This window comes from Catharus ustulatus, chromosome 6 (assembly GCF_009819885.2).
Source record: "Catharus ustulatus isolate bCatUst1 chromosome 6, bCatUst1.pri.v2, whole genome shotgun sequence".
NCBI lineage: Eukaryota > Metazoa > Chordata > Aves > Passeriformes > Turdidae > Catharus > Catharus ustulatus.
This window is the reverse complement of record NC_046226.1, coordinates 62842735-62864336: the sequence shown is the minus strand read 5'-3', so window position 1 is coordinate 62864336 and position 21602 is coordinate 62842735. Positions and strand designations below refer to the sequence as shown.

Here is a 21602-nt window from a genome sequence, read left to right as displayed (position 1 = left end):
TTTACCCAGTCACAAGACACATGCAGACCTCACAGAAGTATTCTGAGAAGAACTGCAATTTCAAATTCTCCAGAGTAAACTGCTGAAATAGGGCAGAGTGTTGTGATTTATTGATGATTTCTTCAGTGTTTAACATTTTCCACGGGCCATGGTTCAGCTAGGAAAGATGGAAGACACCATAGTTGTGATCTTTTTTCCTTCCATGCAAATGGTAACCTAGACAATATGCAAACACATCTGCCTAAATCAAAGCAGAATTTTTATCCTCACCCATCCCTGCTCAGGAACAAAAGTTGGCAGCCATTAGGGAGGTTCAGAAATCAAACATGGAGAGAAAGATGAGAGGCACACAACTGCATATTTAAATAAGATACAGTCGGTAAAGAAAAGGAATCTTCCTTAAAATATCACCTAGTGCACTAGGACAAAAAAAGAAGTACTTATTATTTATTCAATTTTCATGAAAATGTGTTTAACACTTACTCTTCCACCTTCTTTGGTTTTTGTGTGAGACATTAATTCTCAGGTAATAAATGATAAATGGAAGGAGACTTCTTCAGAAAAATTGAAGAGATGGGACTTATGCCTCAGTTATGCTATAATTAAACCAGCAATTATAGTCTGCACTATCTAAACCCCACAAGTTTGGATTTTTTGCTTTACAGTTGGATGCAGCACAAACAACATCCCTTGTGTTTCTGACAGTGGTTTTAATTGATCGTGGCATTGATTATCTGCATGTAGGTGGCTAGGGGTTTCCTCTGGAAAGTTTTTGATATCTCATTATAGTGCTGATGAAAGCAGCAAGTGCTCATAGCTGATGTGACTAACATTTCAGTTGTTACTCTACACTGACCCAATGGTTTTTTACACCCTTTTTGATCCCCATAGCTGAACTAGTTAGAATGTGATGCTGAACACTGGCCAGTTTGGATAAGATGGGTGGGACTGCAGGTCTGATACCCCTTGTGTCCTGTTCGCAATTTCTGGTGACCTTACCGAGCAGATCCAGAGCCAAGTAACTGCAAAGCCAGCATCTGGGACTTTGGAACCCCAAATCTGAGTTTCCGGATAAAGCAGATTGCTGCAGCGGTAGTACGATTATTTTTTATTTTAAAAACTCATTCCTGTACATATGTTGGGCTCTCAGGACCAGCATGAAGTTAATGCTTTTGCATAATTGTGTATTACAGCTTGGAGTCAAAGTTGGTGCGTGGGTGAGGAGGGGCTGGTTACACATCTCCAACAGAAACCCTAACGGATGTCGTAACAGCCACATGAAGAAAACATCTGCTCATTAGCAAAGCTGCTCCATTTCAGACACTTAGAGCATGCAAGCACCAACAAGCCCTGAGCAGAGACTGCTCATATCTAAATCCCCATGTCAAGCCTCATTATTTGGCCTCTGAAGCCCCCAGCCCCCAGCCTCTAACTGGCCCTCTGTGCTCAGCAGCATCCCCTGGTATGCCAGTCAATACAATATTCCAAGGGGAATTTTGCCCCCTGGCTGGCTGCACTGCTCACATTTCTTTTTCTCCTCCTTGCAAACACACTTACCCAGCTAACAGCATCTTGCCCAATTTCTCTGACTTTTCTTTCCAGTTGTTCTGTCTAGTGGGCTTCAACCTAATACATCTTAGCCTTTCCTTCCCAAGGCCAAGGGAAGGTGATTTTCTATCCACTTCCCCTGTTGCTCCCTTCTGGGGCAAATCCTGTCCTCTCTGCCAAAAATGGCTTTGTCCCATTTTTAAATTTGTGGGAAGTTGTTAACCAGTCGTAATTCCTCAGTGAAGCACACACCTATGCAGCCCCCTGCCTCCCTCAAATGTCCTGCAAACTGCTTCATCTGTGCAGATGGTCTCTCCAGTGGTTTCTTGTAGAGGGAGAGCATCTCTGCCCTGAGATGGTCTGTCTCTGGGATCAGGTTTCTGTGGTGGCCCTGGCTGGGTAGCAAACCTGAACTCACTCTGGCTCTCCTCCACGTGAGGAGTTTGAGAAACAAAAGGAGGGAAGCAGAACTGGGAGAATGAGACCAGTGATGGTGTGACCATTAGTTAATTATCCATGGGGATTCCTGCACAGGTGATATCAACTCCTCATATTTTACCCAAGTCCCCAGTTAGCTGCTGATGAGAGTCAGACACTTGGATCCTCATGTGTATCCATCTGGTCACACAGCATTGGATTAGAGTATCTGTGGGAAGTGAGCATATGTAGCACATGTAGCACTGACAGAGTTGGACCTGTCCAAACACAAAGTGCAGGAACTAATTTGCCTTGTGCACCCAGCTCTGTGCAGGGGCGGGCTGGATCCAGGGATTTCAAAGATGTCACATTTGCTTGCCAGGCCAAAAAAAAAACCCAAAAAAACCCAAACCAAACAAAAAACAAAAAAAAAAGCCCGTCTGGAGCCCATATTTTCCATCATTTCAAGTCTGCAGTGTACTTGAGAAGTCTGAAGTGTTTGACAGGGTTGCAGAGGGGGATTTTATTTTGAACATCCTTTAAATACTTTGTGGGTAGGAGTATTTAATGTTTTGGAGTGGTACATGTATTCTGATAAATAAAATCAGCCTACAATGTGGACCTTTGCATTGGTAATCAATACAGCATTTATCTGCATTAGTGACTCACACAGCCTGTCACATAGGCTTTGTTCAGTTATTTAATGTAAGGTTATATTACCAAATATTTACATTGTAGCTGCTTTAACATCAATGAGGAGATATTTTGTCTCTCAAAACAAGCTTTTGGTACCATACATGCTGCTCATCTCAAAAGATAGAAAACTGTTGGCCAGAAATATGGTGGTAATAGTTGAAAGAAACACTTTTCCTAATCAAATTAGCGTTTATTCAAATTTTAACTTCCTTACCCAAATGATGTCATTTGCCAAAATTCTTCTTCCAGGTACACTTTTTATTTCTAGAATAGGTCAAAGGAATAACACTGTGTTTGCTGCCTTGTAGACAGCTGACCAAGAAGACAGATCAGTGTGCCTGCCATGTGAGGAGAGGAGGCAGAGTTTTATCTCTGCAGTTTAAACTTTCTATTTTGAATACAAATTCTTGTAATTTCCAAGTTACTACTCACAGTAATCATAGCTTTGGCAGAAAAAAAATCTTTTCTGTTTGTGCTTTTTTTGGTACTGTTTTGTTTTTAAATATATATGTTCAACACAGTTAAACAAGAACACATTGCAAAACACTGCAGGACTCTAAAGGTAAATCTTTAAGTGACTTTTTTTTGGGGCCCATCAATGCTTAGGTACAAAGGTAGGAAACTCCCCTCCTGGGTAATGACAGAAACCTCTGGGTACAATGATGTGCATAAAGATGCAAAAATAGATGGTGCCACAGACCTGGACCAAAGCAGAGAGTCTGTGCTCTTTGTGGTGGAGGATGAAAATTGTTGGGTGGAAAAAACTCATTTGCTTCAAAGCAAAATGGCAATTCCCAGTCAGTCATGCAGCTGCAGTATGCTGTGTCCAGGCATGGAGCTCAGCAGCTGGCAACCTGCTGGTAAAATATAACCAGCAACATTCAGAGCAACAACAACAACAACAAAATGGCAAAACCTAATGGGAAAGTAGAGCCAGGGAGCTCAGCTGTGCCTGAGGCCATGTGAAGTCTGTAGCACTACTGGCAGGTTTCTCATCCCCGCTGGATCCTCACGGCTGGCTGTAGTTCAAACACATCTATGCAAATCCAAACCAAAGCACTGACCTGACTTTAATTTTCTAGAAATGCAAACTCACACAACTTAGGAGCATGAAGCCAAAGCAGTGGAAGGAAGTCACATGAGATTGTGGGCAGGCCCCAGGAGATGACTCTGACCCTGTGCTCTCTGAGACCCTCCCAGACCAGACAAGGTCCCACCCAATCCTCCTCTGGGGTCAGTGGTCACCAGGGCTGAAATCCACACAGGCACAGTGGGGTAAAGGTCCCTGTGTCAGTGCCATGGGGGCTTTTCCATGTTACTCTGCAAGAGGAAGTTTCTGAAGAAGTCCACACCAAATGTAATCACATGGCCACCCTCATACTTGACCTCTAGTGGTGGCCAAGTCCCCAGTTTTCCCAAGTCTCAGGATGGGGGGTGGAAATGAGGCAATTTTATGGCAATTGCCTCCCAGACTACCCCTCTGCCAGTCTTTATCCCAAGCTTTTCCTGAGCTAAAACTGATTATGTCCAGAATTACTTCTGTTAGATTTTTCTCTATTGATTTATTGAGTGCTCTTTAATCCCTCAACTAAATTCAGTAGACACCGTGCTTTTCAAAGGCAGAATTAGGCTCTGTGATCAAGGAAAAATGATCCTGTTTAAAGGAGAGAAAATCAAAAGCTCCAATAAAGAATATTTGCAGAGGTCTCTGGGCTTGCAACTTTGTTCTGCAATGTCCCAACTTATTACATAGTTTTGCACCAAACTCTAAATTACACCACAGTTATAGCCCTATTCAGTACATACTTTATTAGAGATTGCACCAATTCTTAGAAACCACAGGTATCTGTTGTGTTATGAAGCACAGAACAGAGTATTGTGGTTTTTAAAGGGAATTTATGAAGTGACCATTGCATAGATAGTAGATTGCATAGGTAGATTGCAGATCCCTAATGTCATCTCAGGCTACAGGAGCCCTTTATTTCAGGATCACTTCATATTAACATATTGCCTTGGAAATTCAAGCACGGCTTGAATAGTCCATTCACTATTCTCAGTGACAGCCAGGGCTAATTAGCACATATAACTATTGTTTGCATTATTTCATCTTCATTGTTCCTCTGATTTTCCATGCAGGCAACAATTACAAAGCCGTAAGGACATGCAGAGTTATGCCTGGAATCTCTGTTTAATTAAAGAAGGCACAGACAAGAGCAGCACTGCTACTGATAACCACAGGTGCCTACCTGACAGATTCACAGAGGGATTTCATGTGTTTGTCTGCCTTTTCTCTGTGTGCCACACTGTGCAAGCTGAATTTAACAGCTGGCAAAAAGAGTTTTGTGGTCCCTGGGCTTGTCAGGCTCACTGAAATAAAATACCTGACTATTAAGGCCTCAATGCATACAGTCATATGAAGATTGTTGTCTTTTTGGGAAGCTAACGGTAATGCATGTTTTAAAGGAACACAAAAACTGATGCTTTTCTTCCCTTAGCCTCTTCCAAGCTCTTGCCCTATTTTCCCCTGGGAAAACAAAGCTGCTGTTTGGCACATCAGCTGATGAATTTCTATTTCACTAGACAGCTTGTTTGCGACAAGATTTCTGAAAACAGGGGCATGACTTACTCCTCTGGAAGCCCTGAGCTGAGACTACCATTGCCAGTATTGAAGCACAGGGTCGTCTACCCTGTGTCATGTCTTGCAGTGAGACAACAAGAATTTATTTGATACCTACTACTGCACACTAGGGCATGGCAGCTGGCAGCAGGATCTGCTCTGTTTCCCTCTCCTGCCATGACAGTTCCTCAGCAGAGACCTGTGTAGCTCAGAGGAATGCACCAGCAGCTATTAGGCAGATTGAGTGGGCATGTCTGAACTTATATCCCCTGAAACCGGGAGGTGATCCACGCCAGCACAGCTGGCAGCAAGGGGGGAACTCAAAGGAAGAGAAATATAATATGGTTGTTTTCAGTAGTTCAGCTGGAGCTGGGTGAGACTTTCTCTGTATCCTTCAGATTAAAATAGCCAGATGGTAGCATCTCCAAGACTAATTTACTCATACACAAGGGAATAGCGGTCAAAATCTGTAACAAGCTGAGAGGTGATTTGACATTAGGTGACACAACCATGTGTGATCTTGTTGCTGCAGCCCAGCACTGTCAATCACCTGTTAGTAGAGATCTGCACCTGTATCAGCACATCCTTTTGGCAGTAGGAGCAGTAGCTCCCACAAGACAAAAAAAAGTAATTACCGTAATTTCACGATTACAAGGTGCATCTGATTATAAGCCGCACTTCTGGGTGTCGGCAACTGTCTTGGGTTACAATGCAGAGTGTGATAAAACGTATCTATTCTACCACCATCTGTTGAGGGTGGGGGCAGTAATCCTTATCTCCATGGGAGATATTCTGCTAATGGGTCATCCTGTGAAACCAGGCAGGGCATTGTTCTTTGTCTTTTCACAACCCATCCTTCCTCCAGCCAGTCATTTTCTACTAATGGCCCACTGAATCCCACTGTGTGACTGATAAAATTATTGCATCCCATTGGAAGTTGCTCCAGCCAAGGAGAAGAGCCCAGCATTTCTTACCAAGATAAAAACAGAGGTTTTGGGACACTAAGGGAGCCCCTTTCTCCACTGGACTCCAGAGGAAAACCAGATTTCTCCACATCACCACTGGACCTTTAGAGGGAAACTGCACTTTCTGCAGGAGTACTGCTCCAACTTAGGCACATCTGTCACTGCAGGAGGATGCAGCCACCATTTAATGGGACTGCTACCAACACCCTGCCAGACAGGGTGTCAGGTTGTACTCTGACTTTGTCAGGGTTTGGAGTTTATTTCTTTGTAGTACTGTATTTCTATTTTAATTTCCCTAGCAAAGAACTGTTATTCCTAATTCCCATATCTTTGCTGAGAGCCCCTTGATTTCAAAATTATAATAATTTGGAGGGAGGGGGTTTACATTCTCCATTTCAAAGAGAAGCTCCTGCCTTTCTCAGCAGACACCTGTCCTCCAAACTATAACAGCAACTTTTCGTTCTTTGTCCATATATAAGCCGCACCTGATTATAAGCCGCACTTCTGGGTTCAGACCAAAATTTTTGTCAAAATGGTGTGGCTTATAATCGTGAAATTACTGTAATTTGCAAGGTGATGCAGTGATTTTATTTTTTTAATAAATACTTGTGTTGCTAAGACTGTTCTTGTTCACCAGGTGGCTTGCATTACACAGGGACATTAAAGACACAGTTTTGCTTAGCCCAAGAATAAAGCAAACCAGAAGGACTAAAAAAAAAAAAAAAAAAAAAAAAAGATGCTGCACAGTTTGAGCTTCTTGCAGCTAAACAGGACTTTAGGTTGGTGAATGGCAAAGGTGGGGATGTCCAGCCCGCACCCGCTAAGAATAGGGCAGTGCATCACCTGCACTTTTTACTCTCAGCAAAGCTCACTAGATTTGTTCTTTTTATATTTCTCAAAGTTTTTTTGGGTATGTTCTTCCATTCAATTTTACATCTGTACCATGCCTGTGTGTAAGAGCAGAGTCTACATCAGGAAGCGAAAGGGCCTCATTGGGCTGCTTCATGGAAGGAAATGGTGACACTGGCAGCACTATTTTTGTAACAGAAACATGGTCACACATATTTTATACTGTCTTGAAATAAGAGATTCCCAAGGTTGGAGTCCAAATATAGTAGAACTGTGAAGAACCATGTTTGGGTTAGAGAAAAATGAGTCTCCCAGCAGAATGGTCTTCAAAGGTCAAATAAACTATAACTGGAAACCTTCTTAAGATAATTTAAAACCCTCAGTGTAGATGACAGTTGAAGGAATATTTAGTCCACCAGGTACACCAGGTACTCCTGTTTAGAGTCTGAGCAGTTTTAAAGGCTGTTATAATTAACATAACACAGGAGGAGAACATAGCTTGGTTTACACACATGAACTGCAGTTTGAACTTTACAGGCTTAAGCTACACCAGATTTTTTTACTAAAGGGGAGGAAGGGATAGTATAAAGAAAGGATTCCTTTAGTAAAGGGAAATGTTTTCAGAGTATAGACTCATGAGATGCTGTTTCTGGAAAGTGCAAAACTCTGCACTCCCAGCAGGACATATCCTTCCTTGTAACCCATCCCTTTACTGGCAGAGGCAGAAAAGAGGATTTAGGCAAGAAGCCTCACAGCTCTGTGCCAATTCCTCCTCCTCATCTCTGAAATCTCTGCGTGAGCAAATTGGCAGTTGTTGTTCAGATGAGATCAGGGGTGTCTGCTGCAAGCTGAGGCACTGGAGGGCTCTCAGCAGCAGGGAAGCCCTTGCTGCCTGCACAGTCCTCCCAGGCCCTGTCAATTACTGGAAATTGCCACTCCTTGTTCCCTCGGCACATTATTCCTACAGAACAAGGACCTGCAGCAGCAGGTGGGAGAGCTGCAATAATGTAGGGAGTCAACACCACAGCAGTAGCCTGAACAACAGAAACAAGTGAGCAGCACCAATAGTGATTCTACAGCTAGATAAATACATATACATGTAGTGACTTCAGTATGGAAAATGGAGTAGTCCACAGGCAGGTTTTAGAGACTCACCCTTGCACAGCAAAACAAAAAGCAGCAGCTATGTGACATTTGTCTCAGTGGAGAGGGGTTGGTGTAGCAAAGAGCAGTTTACCTCCAAGTGCTTTTTGCCACTATCTAACAGGATTTAAAAGATTTGAAAGACTTTCCAGAAGCATTTCTAATTCCACACGTGAATCCAGATGTTGTGTGGAAAAGCAGGATCACTCATTATGTCTCTTATAGGCATCAAAATAAAGCTATTACTTTGAATTCTCTTATTTATAACAGCACAACAGTCTCTCAGAACCCCAAATGGTAGCAAGTTGTTTTAAAAAACCAAACTCTACCTATACAAAAAGTTCAGGAAAAAAAAACCTCCTCCTCTTCCAAAACACCCCTTACAGAAACTTCCTGACTTTAGAATTTCAATTCCTTCATAATGTCAGACATCAGTGCTCTTTATATTTATTCAAAACAAATGCATCAATTACTTTTTCATTTTAATTGACCTGCCAAAAGGTGTCTTCTCAATGAGGACCTAATTAGGGGAAGGAGCCTGTGGAAGCTGTGTATTAGATTCACCTGGGACAAACTGAAATAAACATCCTTCCCTTCTCATTACACTTCAATGTAGCCTTCTCTTAAAAAATCTTTTACTACTTTCTATTATTTTTAGCTGAGTAATTTTGAAGTCTAGATATGGATTTTTTAAATTTTTTTTTTCTCTCCAAGTGAGAAAAGTCATGGAAATACCTTTGTTTTTCCCTTCAGAGCTAGGACTCAGTAGAGTGGCTGACTGGACAGTTAGCACCTGTATCTTCCTCTGTAGCTCAAACATGTATTTTGAGTGCATGCATTTCATTCCCTAGGCACCCATGTCATATAATCAATCATATATTTAATATGCTAACGCAACTTCTCTATCCTACTTCAGGAAGGAGGCAGAGTCCAAGCAGAGCCAGCTCTTGCAGCCAGGAGCAGGCACACAGCATGGTCATAACTCAGCTCTGTTCATCCACATCCCAAAGATTTTAGTCTCCATTATGGCTTCTGTGAGCTTATGCTAAGATGGCAATAAAGAAAGCAATGTGCACGCAGGTATGTTTAATATAAAGGACAATCTGCACAAGCATAATTTCCTCAGTTTTTGTGAGATATTGCTGGTACTGGGCTCTTGAAAAATCTGCAGGGATAGTTTTTTTTAAGAGTTTGGGTTTGTACTTGTCCCCCTGCCTCCCTCCTTAAGTTATATGAAAGTTTTCTACTCATCATGACGATTTATTGATCATTATATAACTATGGTATAATTAAATATACAGGCTTGGCAGTTGTAGTAGAGAATACTATTTTAGAAATGTTAACAAGATGTTAAATCCAAGGAATTCCACTCCTAGTACTCCTTAGGGTCATAAATCAGTGCAGGGGATATAAATATAAATGACACCATTTAAAAATCAGGTACATGACTACAGCTATTGAGTTTGTGTCTCACTTATCCCTTAGTTACTAAGGGTAGAAATTCCCACCCCCTTACATCCATTTTACTCTTTATTTTATACTTGAGTAAAACAACACATATGTCATTCATGGGCTTTTAGTTCACGAGGACTTTTATGCTAGAATTATATGGAAATACATCATTCTGCAACTATTCCCAACTTTTATGTGAAGTAAGTTCTTGCTATCCCTCCCCTCCCAATGCTAACTGTCCAGCTATGAAACAGGGGGCTATCTGCCCTCCGAGTGAGATTTTATTGCTAAAATAGAGTAAAAAAATGTTTTAAAACAAAGAACACACATATTTATAGTAAAACTCAAATTTGTTTTACAATTAGAGAAAAGTCACATGGTCCCCCCCAAAAACCCCGTTTTTATATATATGTATTTCGAAAATATATTTAAAAATGTAAAAAACTCTAGTTAAACATATATTATGTTAATCAGTACACTTAAATATAACTTAATTATATTTACAATATGACGCAGTTGCTTTTAAATTTTAATGCCGATTTCAGTATTTTCCCAAAAAAACATAAAATTATATAAATATACAATAAATATTTATGTTATACAAGATGAATAATAGAGAACAAGGCCACAGACATGAACTTACAGTTGCAAGAGTCTTTAACACAGCAGTAGGCCTGCTGACATGCATGATATACTTCTGTCACAAACAGACCACAGCAAGAGTTTAAGTGATATAAAGAAAAACCATCCCTCCCCTCTCCGTCTCTGTGTTAACTAAAACTGCCCAGCCTGTGACTGTGGATGTATAAGGTCAGGCGTGGGAGAGCCATGGGACTGCAGGCTAATTGCCAGTTTTAACCTTCTATCAATAAGTACAGAGTTGGCATATTATGGGGAATATCTCTCTGGCTGTAATTACTAGAACAGTTCTCTAGGTTCTCAGCTCCATCCCTTAGTCCTCCCCAGCTACATGGGCTGTCCTTTACCCCTCTGAACCTATCATCCCACTGTTCTAACTGCCACACCCGCACCACCTTTACTGTGCCAGGTGAGGACTTACAAGTAAAAGATATAACCATAGTTAACTTTGGGAAGTAAGGAACTTTATTTCTAGCGTGATTTATGCATTAACATTTCTCTTTTGGAAACTCAATTTCTTTGAACTAGTAGTTATTTTATTCCTGTATCTGAATTAGACTACTGTAAGAACCTAGCTATCTTTTTTTTTCCCCTAGTCTCGATGAGTGATTTGTTTGTTATTCATATATCAGCATCATCCTTTCCTTAAAAGAAACCAACTTCTGTTTTGAGAGAAGCCAACATTACACCACTTCTCTGCTGCAGATTAGGACTATTGCTGAGAATAGCTCCCGAGTCATGTTGGGTTTACTAAATGAAAATTACAATATGCACACAGGTATTGGTCCCAGGGGAATGAAATGGTCTAGTGGAAGGTGTACTTGCTCATAATATAAATGATCTTTAAAGTCCCTTCCAACACAAAACATTCTTTGATTCTATGATTTAATTTGCATGAAGAATATCTTAGATGAAGTTTTGAGAATTTCAGTAAGGTTTTGGGTTGTTTTGTTGTTTTTTTTTCTTCGTAGGAAATCCCCATCAGCAATTGCTGGGGAAGGCTGAAGTTTGAAGTTCAGGTGGGTTACACAACCCTCTCTTCTCACTCACAGCCTGCTGTGCACAAGACCAATGCAACTGGCACTTCGACAGCCAGTTCTCCTCAGGAAGGGGCTGCCCTTCTACCTGAAGTAGAAGAAATCACTGATGTGAAAGGGTCTGTTAGCTTTCTGCATGGGTTTCTACCAGTGATGACATAAAATCAGTGTTAAAACATGCTCTTCAAAGAGCATTACTGGGGCCAACATATTTCCATAAGCTTTGCTCAAAGTTTTAATAAACACAGATTCTACGGCATTCAGAAACAGATTATATTTTGCAGTATTTTCCTACTTGTTCAGCTATTTTTTTTAATCTACAGGAATTACAAGTACAGCATCAGCCTTCAGTGAGCTTACTAACAAGCTATTTCTCTTCTCAGCCCACTGTAAGCCAGTGCAAGTGGCATGCACAGCTCTCCGACTTACAACCCGCCTTTTTAGCAATACTTCTGTCAGAAGGGGGAAACAGAGCTAAACACATCTGTCAGAGATGTTAACTCCAAAGTGAGTTAACCTAACTCCTCCAGCACTTGTTCTTCATTTATTTCAAGAGTGGTTTTTTAGTGCCAATATTTGTTTCATAAAATAAGTCTGACAGCAGAGGTAGACCCACATGAACATAATGCTAATTGCTCTCTACTAGAAGCAGAAAGCACTTTCTATCTCATTCCCAAGCTAATTTCCACGGCTCCTTTAGGCAGAGATGCCACCAAAGTTTGCCCACCAGCTTTGCAGGCCTGGGGCTGCTGGCATGCTCTGGAGGGGAAGGGCATCTAAGTGCATGGCCAAGCTCTTGCTCTCTAACATAATGCACAGGCCACATTCAGTAATGACTGCAATTGGGATAGCCCCACACCACTGTGATTTGTCCTGAACTGGCTAAGCTATAAAGTCCCACAACCAACCTGATTTCAGATCCGCCATCATCTTTTCTAGACCCTTTTTCTAGTGACACTCTCACTGTGCTTCACCAAGACATTTGATCCAAGCACAGTCTTTTACTATATATGAAAATAACTGCTCCGAACAATATAGGATATTCTCTATATTGACAAGTCCAGTTCTAAGAGAAATACTTAAAGATCACAACCGATGTCCCTCCATAGGGAGAAAAGGGGGAAAAAAATTCTCAAACACAAGCAAACATGGTATAAGCAAATGCATGTCTCTAAAGACTGACAATTGAAAAAGAAAAACAAACAAACAAAAAAAAAACCCCAACAACAACAAACCACCCCCCCAACAACCAAAAAAGCATGTTGCCATACAGTTAAATGTGTTGTCTTTAAGCCTGAAGTTCAACAATGTGAAGTGGAACATCACCATTCTTTTTCAGTTGCCTCTTTTTATTATTTTTTGTCAGTAGTCGGACTGCTATTGCAAACACCTTCACAACATACAAAAACCAAATTTTTTTCTAATCCAGAATAAGGTAATGATTTCTTTCTTTTTCAATCTGATGGTAATTCAAAAGTAAAAGAGAAACAGTAAAACTATGACAACAGCACCTTGACATTGTTTTAATTTCAACGCTATCAGAAGTTAGAAGCAGTAAACAGATATACTAACAGACTAAAGATACTTACTGTCTAAAATGTAAACAGAATGTTTTGGTTCAACTTATTTTTCTGAAAGAGGACCGTTCATCATTAATTCACAATTGAAGCAGCATGCAATTTAATTCTTTTTTTAAAAAATTTTTTATATTTTCAATTCTTGGCAACGGCAACAAACCACAATGTTATGGAGGAATGTAATGCAGATTTTTTGTTTGCTTTTCTTTTTTTTTTTTTTTCTCTTTTTGTTTGTTTAAACTTGTGCGCAAGTGACTACTGTTCCCCTTCAGGTCATGGATATGTTCAATAAATAGATTGTGTAACCACTGTACTGTATAAACCTCAGTCATACATGCAGTCCATAAAATTATTTTTTACCGAATAATTTACCCTGTTATGTATATATACAAATAGATAATTTTGTCTCAATATAATCTATACAACATGAATCCACTATCTTCCCCTTTTAATGGTTAATGTACATACACAAGAAGTGTCTATTCTTATAAAGCGCCAGCCAACTCTCTTTTTATTATCCATGGTGAGAGCTCTCACGTAAGACTGGGTAGTTCGGCACTGAGAGTTCCAGTGCCTCTTGTCAATGCCTCTGCAGCCCTCCTTTGTGTATCCCTTAGGGTTGCATTTGGTCTCATAGAAGTATTGCTTCAGCTGGCCTTTGGGTACTGGAACTTTTTCCAGGACTGTGACAGTTGCCCCGGACATGTCCACTGCAGTCTTTTTCTCTGCTGCTGTCACCCACTCACTTGTGCTGTCACATACACTCAATTCCCCACGGCGAGCTGGATCAGAGTGGCGCCGGACTCTCATGGACATGTTTGCAGCATCCAAGTAGTTTTTGTACTCCTCGAGTAGAAAGAGCAGTGGGGGTTCCAAAGGCACTTGACTGCTTAGCATGACTCGGGAAGTATACAAGTCTGCATCCTTGTTTCCCTCACTGGGCTGGATGTCCTGGTCCTCATCTAGAAGCTCCTCTATGACATGTTCAAAAGTGTCTGCCAACGACGTCAATCCTCTTGAACCAGCATTGGGCCCATTTATGCTCTCAAGAGTCCCATGGGTCCGAAGACCTGGGTAAGCCAAGCTGCCTTGTCCTCTTAGACTAGCTTCTTTCATTGGGGCAGCTTTCATGCAAGTGAAGTAGGAGATAACCATAGTAAAGAAAAGGATGGTCATCACTCTTCTCACTTGGTGGAACTGTTAAAACCAAGAAAAATAAATTAACTTACAAGGTTTGGAGTAATAAAAATTCACTCAAGTAGTCACAAGACTATGCATTTTCTACAGAGATGTTCTCCATGCAGTTGCAACTCATTATCAGTGATAAACCACACTCTTGTAAAAGAGTGTTCTTTAATTTAGATTTTCAGAAAAAGTGTATGCTGCATCACAGGCAACATTGTTCCCAGCAATTTGGTTCTTACATGCTAAAATCTCTCTGTAGCAAGTATTAGATTAGATACTATGCAGACTCCTTATTTATTGACCAATTATACCTATTTCAAGTAACAGCAAAAGCAGAATGCTATTTAGCAATGCAATATTTCAACAATAAAAGATAGCTTCACAGCTGTGAAAGGCAAGACGTCCATTTCAAGCACAAATATAAATACTTGATTTTGAAGATCACTCTATGGCAGAACATAGCTCATCATTCTGTCCACAAAAAAACCCAAAACTGAGCAGCACCAGGATAAACTGCATTTGTGTTTTGAAAGCAATCTTCAAAACACAGGAAGAAGCCATACAGTTCTGAGGTCTCAGGTCAATTTCTCATCTAAATGTAGAAGGTATATATACATAAATAGAGAACAAGAAAATGGTTTGGAACAGTATACTAAGCTTGAGCTGGACAGATAGCTTGCATCATGTGAACAGCACGGAAAGGGCATGCTGGACTACAGAGCTAGTAAGAGCTATACTGAAGTGACAGTAGCAGAACCACTGTTATGTACTTTTCCAGGGCCTCACACCACCTCTTCTCAGGTGGATAAAGCATTTATTTATGCCTAGTTAGAGCCCAGAGGCCATAATAAGGCTCAGCATAACCAGCCCTACTGCCGTACTGAAACACAGCAGTTTGCCTGTTTCTTTCTTTCTGCCTCAAAATCTGGCACGTTAAGGTTGTGCTTTGATGTTTATGTGTATCCTCATCTCTGTCCTTACTGAGAGAGGAGGGGTAGCACCAGAAAGGAGTACTGGTAAGGAAATTCTTCACCAGGCTTGGAGTCAGCACAACTCACTCCTATCAGGACTCCCAACCGCTTGAACTCCTTCCCAAGTGCTGTGCTAAGTCTCCCTAAGGTAGAAATTACAGTAGTTTCACGAATACAGGTTGCACCATTTTGACTAAAATTTTGCTCCCACACCGGAAATGCGGCTTATACTCAGGAGCGGCTAATATGTGAATAATTTTCTGACATTTACAACCCCAGAAGTGCCAGCCAGGGTGCCGAGCCGAGCACCTGCTAGTAAAAGCCGGCATTTCACGATTGTTACAAATTGTTACTCTGTTGTGCCATGGGTGGAGCCTGGCTCCCTGCAGGCAGCACGGGGGGCGGGGAGAGAGGCGGGAGAGCTCTCTCCTTCCCTCCTCTGCCGCAGCCCGGGGGAGAGACGGGGGGGCCCCACGCCGCCATTGCCGCGGCTCTGGGAGGAGGTGGGGAGCTCCGTCCCCGCCCGCCTCCATGGGAGCTGGGGGGGCTCCGTCCCTGCCTGCCACCACGGGGCAGCGCCGGGCCAGGGTGAGCGAGCCCAGAGGCGGCAGCCGGCCATGAGCGGCCCCACCGAGCAGCAGCGCCGGGCTGGGCCACCTGGCCCCGTCGGCAGCCCCGAGCGGGCCGAGCCTGCACAGCCTTAGCTGAGCCAGTAAACCCTGCCCTGCCACGGTTCTGTTACTATTTGGCAACTTTGTTGCACGCGGGTCCTCGCTGCGAACAACAGAGCGGCTTATACTCAGGTGCGGCTTATTTATGGACAAAAAACAAAATGTTTGCCAACACCCGGCGATGCGGCTTATAGTTAGTGCGGCTTGTATTCGTGAATTTACTGTATTTTCTCCTCAAATGAAGAGTAAAAACTTTAGGTCCTGTTACAAGAAACACCCCCCAACCCTGCTGTGACAGAGAGCTATGCCTTCTGTCTGATCCCAAGCACTACTACAACATCTATCATATCCAGTTGTTATTTTTTTACCTTCTGATCCCTCTTCTCACCAGGTCTGCTTCCTAGAAAGCAATGGCATTGTTTACATTTTTGAAAAAGCAGCGAATGCATGTTTCAGATCTTTTGAAGTTCATTTGGAAGTACCTCATATTTGGCAACACTCATTGGAGTAAATACTATTTCTGTTTGCCAACAGGGTACTATGTAAAAAGACTCACTTTATCTCCACCAAATATGCTGTGGGAAATGAGTACTCTTATGACTTAAAATGGAAAGGGAATTTATCATAAAACATACAAACAAAATGAAATGTGGACTAGAAACACAATGCCCAAAATGTAGGTCTTAAAGTACTTAATGAAGGCAGGGTGGGAAGTGTTCAGGTTTATGTCCATGCTGCCTCATCTCCAGCCCCTGCTAAACAAGATTCTGGCCAAGAATCCTTTCTAACCCAGCATAACTCTTCCTTCACCTCTCCATCTCTCTTCCCGTTTAATAGAGTTGTTGTGGCATAGATTTATTAAGATTGAACAAATCTGACATCTGTGACTCACAGGAATATAGTGTTTGCTCTAACCATGCAGAACATCAATATTTTGCAGCTTTTTCATGTTGGAATTTTTAAAACATTCTACAGGCAGTGTCATATTTCTTCCTCAAAGGGGAAGAAAAGAGGCCTTACAAAGATGATTCACAAAAGAAGGATGAAGATTGCTAGTCTTCCTTTATCAAATGAGATACAATTCTTGTCTTGAAAATGGGTAGTTCAGCTAACATACAAATGCAGAGCCAGTGGAACAAAAAAAAAAAAAAAAATTTATACACTCTCTCTTCAGAGAATTGTTTAATATAAAACCTAAAATGAAAAGAACCCCAAACACTCACATGACACTTTGTGGCCACCAGAGCAATGAACAGAAAACAGATCTTCTGGCTCCCAACCAAGTTCCCGTTGTTTTTATCGAAGTAGTGCCCAGAGGTCCTGGCCAGTTCTTGATTCTGTAGGACAGAGCCTCTCTGAGCATGTAGGCCCCCCAAAAAGCCTTCCAGAGCAAAAGAGAGAGGGCAAAAGAGCCAGCAAGCTAAGCACAGAGCAGAAAGAAGTTTTTACCCATCAGGCAAGCACACCAGCTGGAGTTGATCAGTTTTCAAGTCAGATAGGTGAACAAAGGAGAGAAGAATGAATCCCTGGACCAGGCCACACTGTTCACTGCTGTCATTGGCTATTTACCTTGCACGGATGTGAAAACAGAATAGTGACTGTGCAATTTCACTCACATGGACGCTTTTCTTAAAAGGAAGGCAATGGAGAACAAATTTACTTCGATAAGCCCTCAGCATCGTCCACTGACAGCTGGTTGGTCACCACATCTAACAGTACTTTATGTATCACATTAAATTTTCCTTAATCAATTGTGCCTTCCACTTAGCAAGAAAACTGGTGTCAAGTTTGATCAATTTACATCCCATCCAATGATACAACCACCACTATTATATGGGATGGCAAGAAATTGTGTACAACTAGACTCTGAAAACCAACAGCTTTTAGACAGGCATTACCCACATAACATACTGATGATACACAAGAAGACATATCTGCTTAAAAGCCAATCCTCTTCCTCTCATTTAAAACTGTAGAAGAGCATATCAAAGTAAGCTTTAGCAGCACAGATACAAGGAATATTACCAGCAAGCAACCACTGATCAAACATCTACTGTTCTGCAAAAGAGTCCCAGACTAAGCTGAACTTCAGAAGCAAAACGTAAAAAGATCTTCTATCTTGACGGTGACTTGAGCACTACACAGAGTCCTTATCTTACAGCAAAATTATATCAAATGATTTAATTAATACAAGGGCATAATATCACCTGGGAAATATCTTCATTTTATAGACCACAGCAATTTGTATTAGCAGTTGCAAAAAATCAGCTAGTTTAACATGCTTTAGCAGAATAAGATATTTCACTTAATGGGTAGAATTACACAATCTTTCAGCTATTGTTGAACTGACACATGAACACATGTGTGTTGGTTTTACCTAGCTTGACTTTTTGGTGAGGAGGGAAGAAGCCAGGCATGGAAGTGATTTTTTTTCATGTGTGAAGCTGCTAGAAGCTTCCTCCATGCCTGGCACAGCCAATCGTGGTCTGGCTCTGAAATCAGACATGCTAGTAAGCCAACTGAAGTAGATGGTAACGCCTCTATGGTGACATATTTAAGAAGGAAAAAAATGCATGCAATTCCTTTTTCTTCCTCTGAGGGGTTGGGACCATGTGGCTGACAGCGAGGGGCATGATGAGCAATTCCCTGATGTAGAGCCTGAATGGGATCAATCTTTCAGCACTACTGAACTCTATAAAAACTTTTCAATTGATAGAACTTGAGAACAAACGAATCTCCAGACACCAGTTCTCTCCCGAGTCAGAGAAAAGGAAAAGGTGAAGACACATGAGGAGAACAAGATGGTGACACTAAGGTCAGTGAAAGGAGGGAGGGGGAGAAGGAGGTGCTCCGGGCATTAGAGCTGAGATTCTTCTGCAAGGTGTGGTTGGGACTACAATGCAACAAACTGTTTCCCTGTAATTCATGGAGTGCATGGGGGGATGCAGAGGTCCACTCACAGCTGTGAGAAAAAGGAGCTCATGCTGGAGCACGTGGATGCTGGAAAGCTGCAATCTAGTGAGAAACTCAGAGAGAAAGAAGGTAGAGAAAGACAACCCTTGCTTCCAAACTGGAACAACCCATCCTTAAAAAAATGACACCCCATGAACTAAAATGACCCACACCATGTAGCTCGGGAAGATTATTTTGCCCATGGAAAGGACTCAATGTTACACACATGCTGGGCAGTACTGCTACTCATAAAAATTAGAACCACTTTGGAAAAGTCCACAAAAAACTGCCTCCCATGGGAAGGACCCCACTACGTAACAGAAAAGACTCCTCTCCCTAGGCAAATTGAAGAAAGAATTTTAGAAGTGATAAACTGATTAAAACCCCCATATTTTGTCTTCCTGCACTGTCAGTGGGAAGCAAAGAAGGGCTGGGGGGGTGGGTGGGGGGAGGACAAAGGTGTTCTAAAGGTTTATTTTAGTTCTCATTATCCTCTTTTATTTCTGTTAATAATTTTTTTTGGTACCTTTTAAGTTTTGAGCCTATTTTGGCCTTAAAGTGTTTCTTCCTAATCCTTAGCTCAACTCATGAGCCTCTTTGGGTTTTCTTTCTCCCTCCTCTGCTCTACTATAGGAGAGGAGAATAGGTGAAAGGTTTTTTCATGGGTGCCTGGCATTTAACATCAAACCACTACAGCATAGTTCCTCTCTTTTTTAGTAAGGCAAGACTAATATCCCAATAAACATGTAACACCATATAACAATAAATATGCAACACCAATAAAGTCATTGGAAACGCTATGGATGGCAGCTTCCCATCATTTTCCTCTCTGTTCCCCAACCACCAAACCTTCATTATATTGCAAAGATTAAAGATACTGCCTGTCCTGTTACAATAAGTGCCTTGTAAACCTCAAACAGTAACATATTGTGTACATCCTCCTAATTATGAGCCAGTCAGTGTGCCACCCTGCGGACTGAGAACACGGGAGAAAACTATTTTCCTGTTTTCCCAGCCTGCTACTTCCAAGCAAGGTATTGATCCATTCTGTGTTGGGCATACCCACCACTGTGAGGCCTTGCATGGAGATGCCCCAGCATTTCTGTGTAAATCCATGCCTGAGGCTATGCTGGTAGACTGAGCAACTGTCTCCCATGGAGGCTCACAGTGCTGAGTTTTTCTTAACTGGAGCAACCTGGCTGGTAATGCATGTTCTGAGGGCATCAATACAACCGAACGCCAGACAAAAGAGTGTAGCCATGACTACTTGTAGTAAGATGTGCATCCAGAAATATACAATAAAATAAATTATTGGTGTTACAACATCACTATATAGTTCCACAATACACTCATTTCCCCCCTGCTTCTCAGGTGTAGGAGGTTCAGGTTTCTACTCCACACCTTCCAGGAACAACAAGTAAAGGCTGTAACCCTTTCGCACTCCTGTTCAGCCATATCTCTGGGCATAAAAGATGGAAGACCACTCTAGGAGAAGAAGTTGTGGTCCAGTTGCTGTCCCAATTGCTGTACCCCCACCAACCTGTACAACATGGATATATAGCAGCCTCCCTGAGAGCAAGCCTTAAACTACTCCCTCAGGATGTGAGGCTTGTCTATCAGAAATCACATTTGAGACCAGCTTTGCGAACACCATCCATTCTCATGGCCACAAGAACATCCTTTCTGCTTTCATGCAGCACAGTGATGCTGTAGCAATGAAAAGAGGTCACCCACCGGATCAGATCTCAGGAAGATGTGACCTACTTCATACTCCAATAAAGTCCATACAATTAGAGCTAGAGTAAGGACATGTAATTGTGGCAGTCATCTCCACTAATGGGAAGCAGGCTCATTAAATGAAGGTCATGTCAATTATCTACAGCTACTTTACATATACACTCAATTACCTTGCTGTATGATTTATTTCAGTATTTGTATTTAATGAAGATACCAGTTAATTGTTTTATTTCATTATTTTTAGTTATTTTAAGCAAAAATCCAGTCGTTTAACAAGCTATATTTCCAGCAGAGAGACCTCAGGAATAACTGTGAACATGTACTTGCTTTTCTGCATCCCAATATGTGCCACGTGAGTTGAAATAACTTTCAATAGTGAATAGATCCATGCTTTAATCTCCAGAAAGGAGTGTGTGGAGGAAGATAAAGTTAGCAGCAAGTGACATTAGTTTTGTGCCTTGCCATTTTCTAAGATCTTTACACAAAAGTTCAATTTACTAAGTCCTACTGAATGCCACAGGCATGAGTTTCTGCTTTATGCATCATTACTGGAGTGTGTGAACAGATATCAAAATGGGATGCATGTCAGCACATGATTTGCAAAGACTAAATGTACTGAGAACAAATAGTATTAACCTTTACCACATGCATTACTGGATGTCTGACACACTCTACTTATCCTTGAGGCTATTTATGCAGCAAACTATATAATTACATTTTATTACTGCAAATAAAGCACCCACCCCCAATACATATACATGCACACCCATATCCAATTTGTATTCTTGTAAGTTGGCACTTCTCGTCAAGAAGAATAAACCTATTTTATTTTTATTCTCATGTTGGTTTTCCCTGAGGTAATGATATCTACTTAGTCTAAATGCCAGAGACAGCAGAGACTGTGAAATATTTTGAAGTCCAAGATAAACAGCAAGCAAATTTACAAGTAGTGTTAACTTTAACTGCAACTTTTAGAATGAGAAATTTGCTTTTATGTCATGTTGCTAAGTACTGTCTGTGGTACAGCTTATGAGAGAAGCTCCAGCGATGTCTATATTGGCCCTGGAAAAGCATGCATCTGTCTAAAGCACTAAAAGGCATTTTTTGTGGCGTTCCAAGGTTTCATTGGACTCTCTCCTCAGTACA

At 41.5% G+C, this 21602-nt stretch overlaps 1 protein-coding gene across 4 annotated transcripts in view; it reads right to left on the bottom strand.

The window, feature by feature from the left end:
* Positions 1–13141: 13141 nt before the first annotated feature.
* Positions 13142–21602, bottom strand: part of BDNF (brain derived neurotrophic factor) — a 39533-nt gene continuing 31072 nt past the window's right edge. For all 4 annotated transcript variants that reach the window (XM_033062841.2, XM_033062839.2, XM_033062840.1 and 1 more), the window contains exon 2: positions 13142–14137. In XM_033062841.2, the coding sequence (XP_032918732.1) occupies positions 13376–14137 (762 nt within the window). In that variant the 3' untranslated portion in view covers positions 13142–13375. The remainder of the gene's footprint in view (positions 14138–21602) is intronic.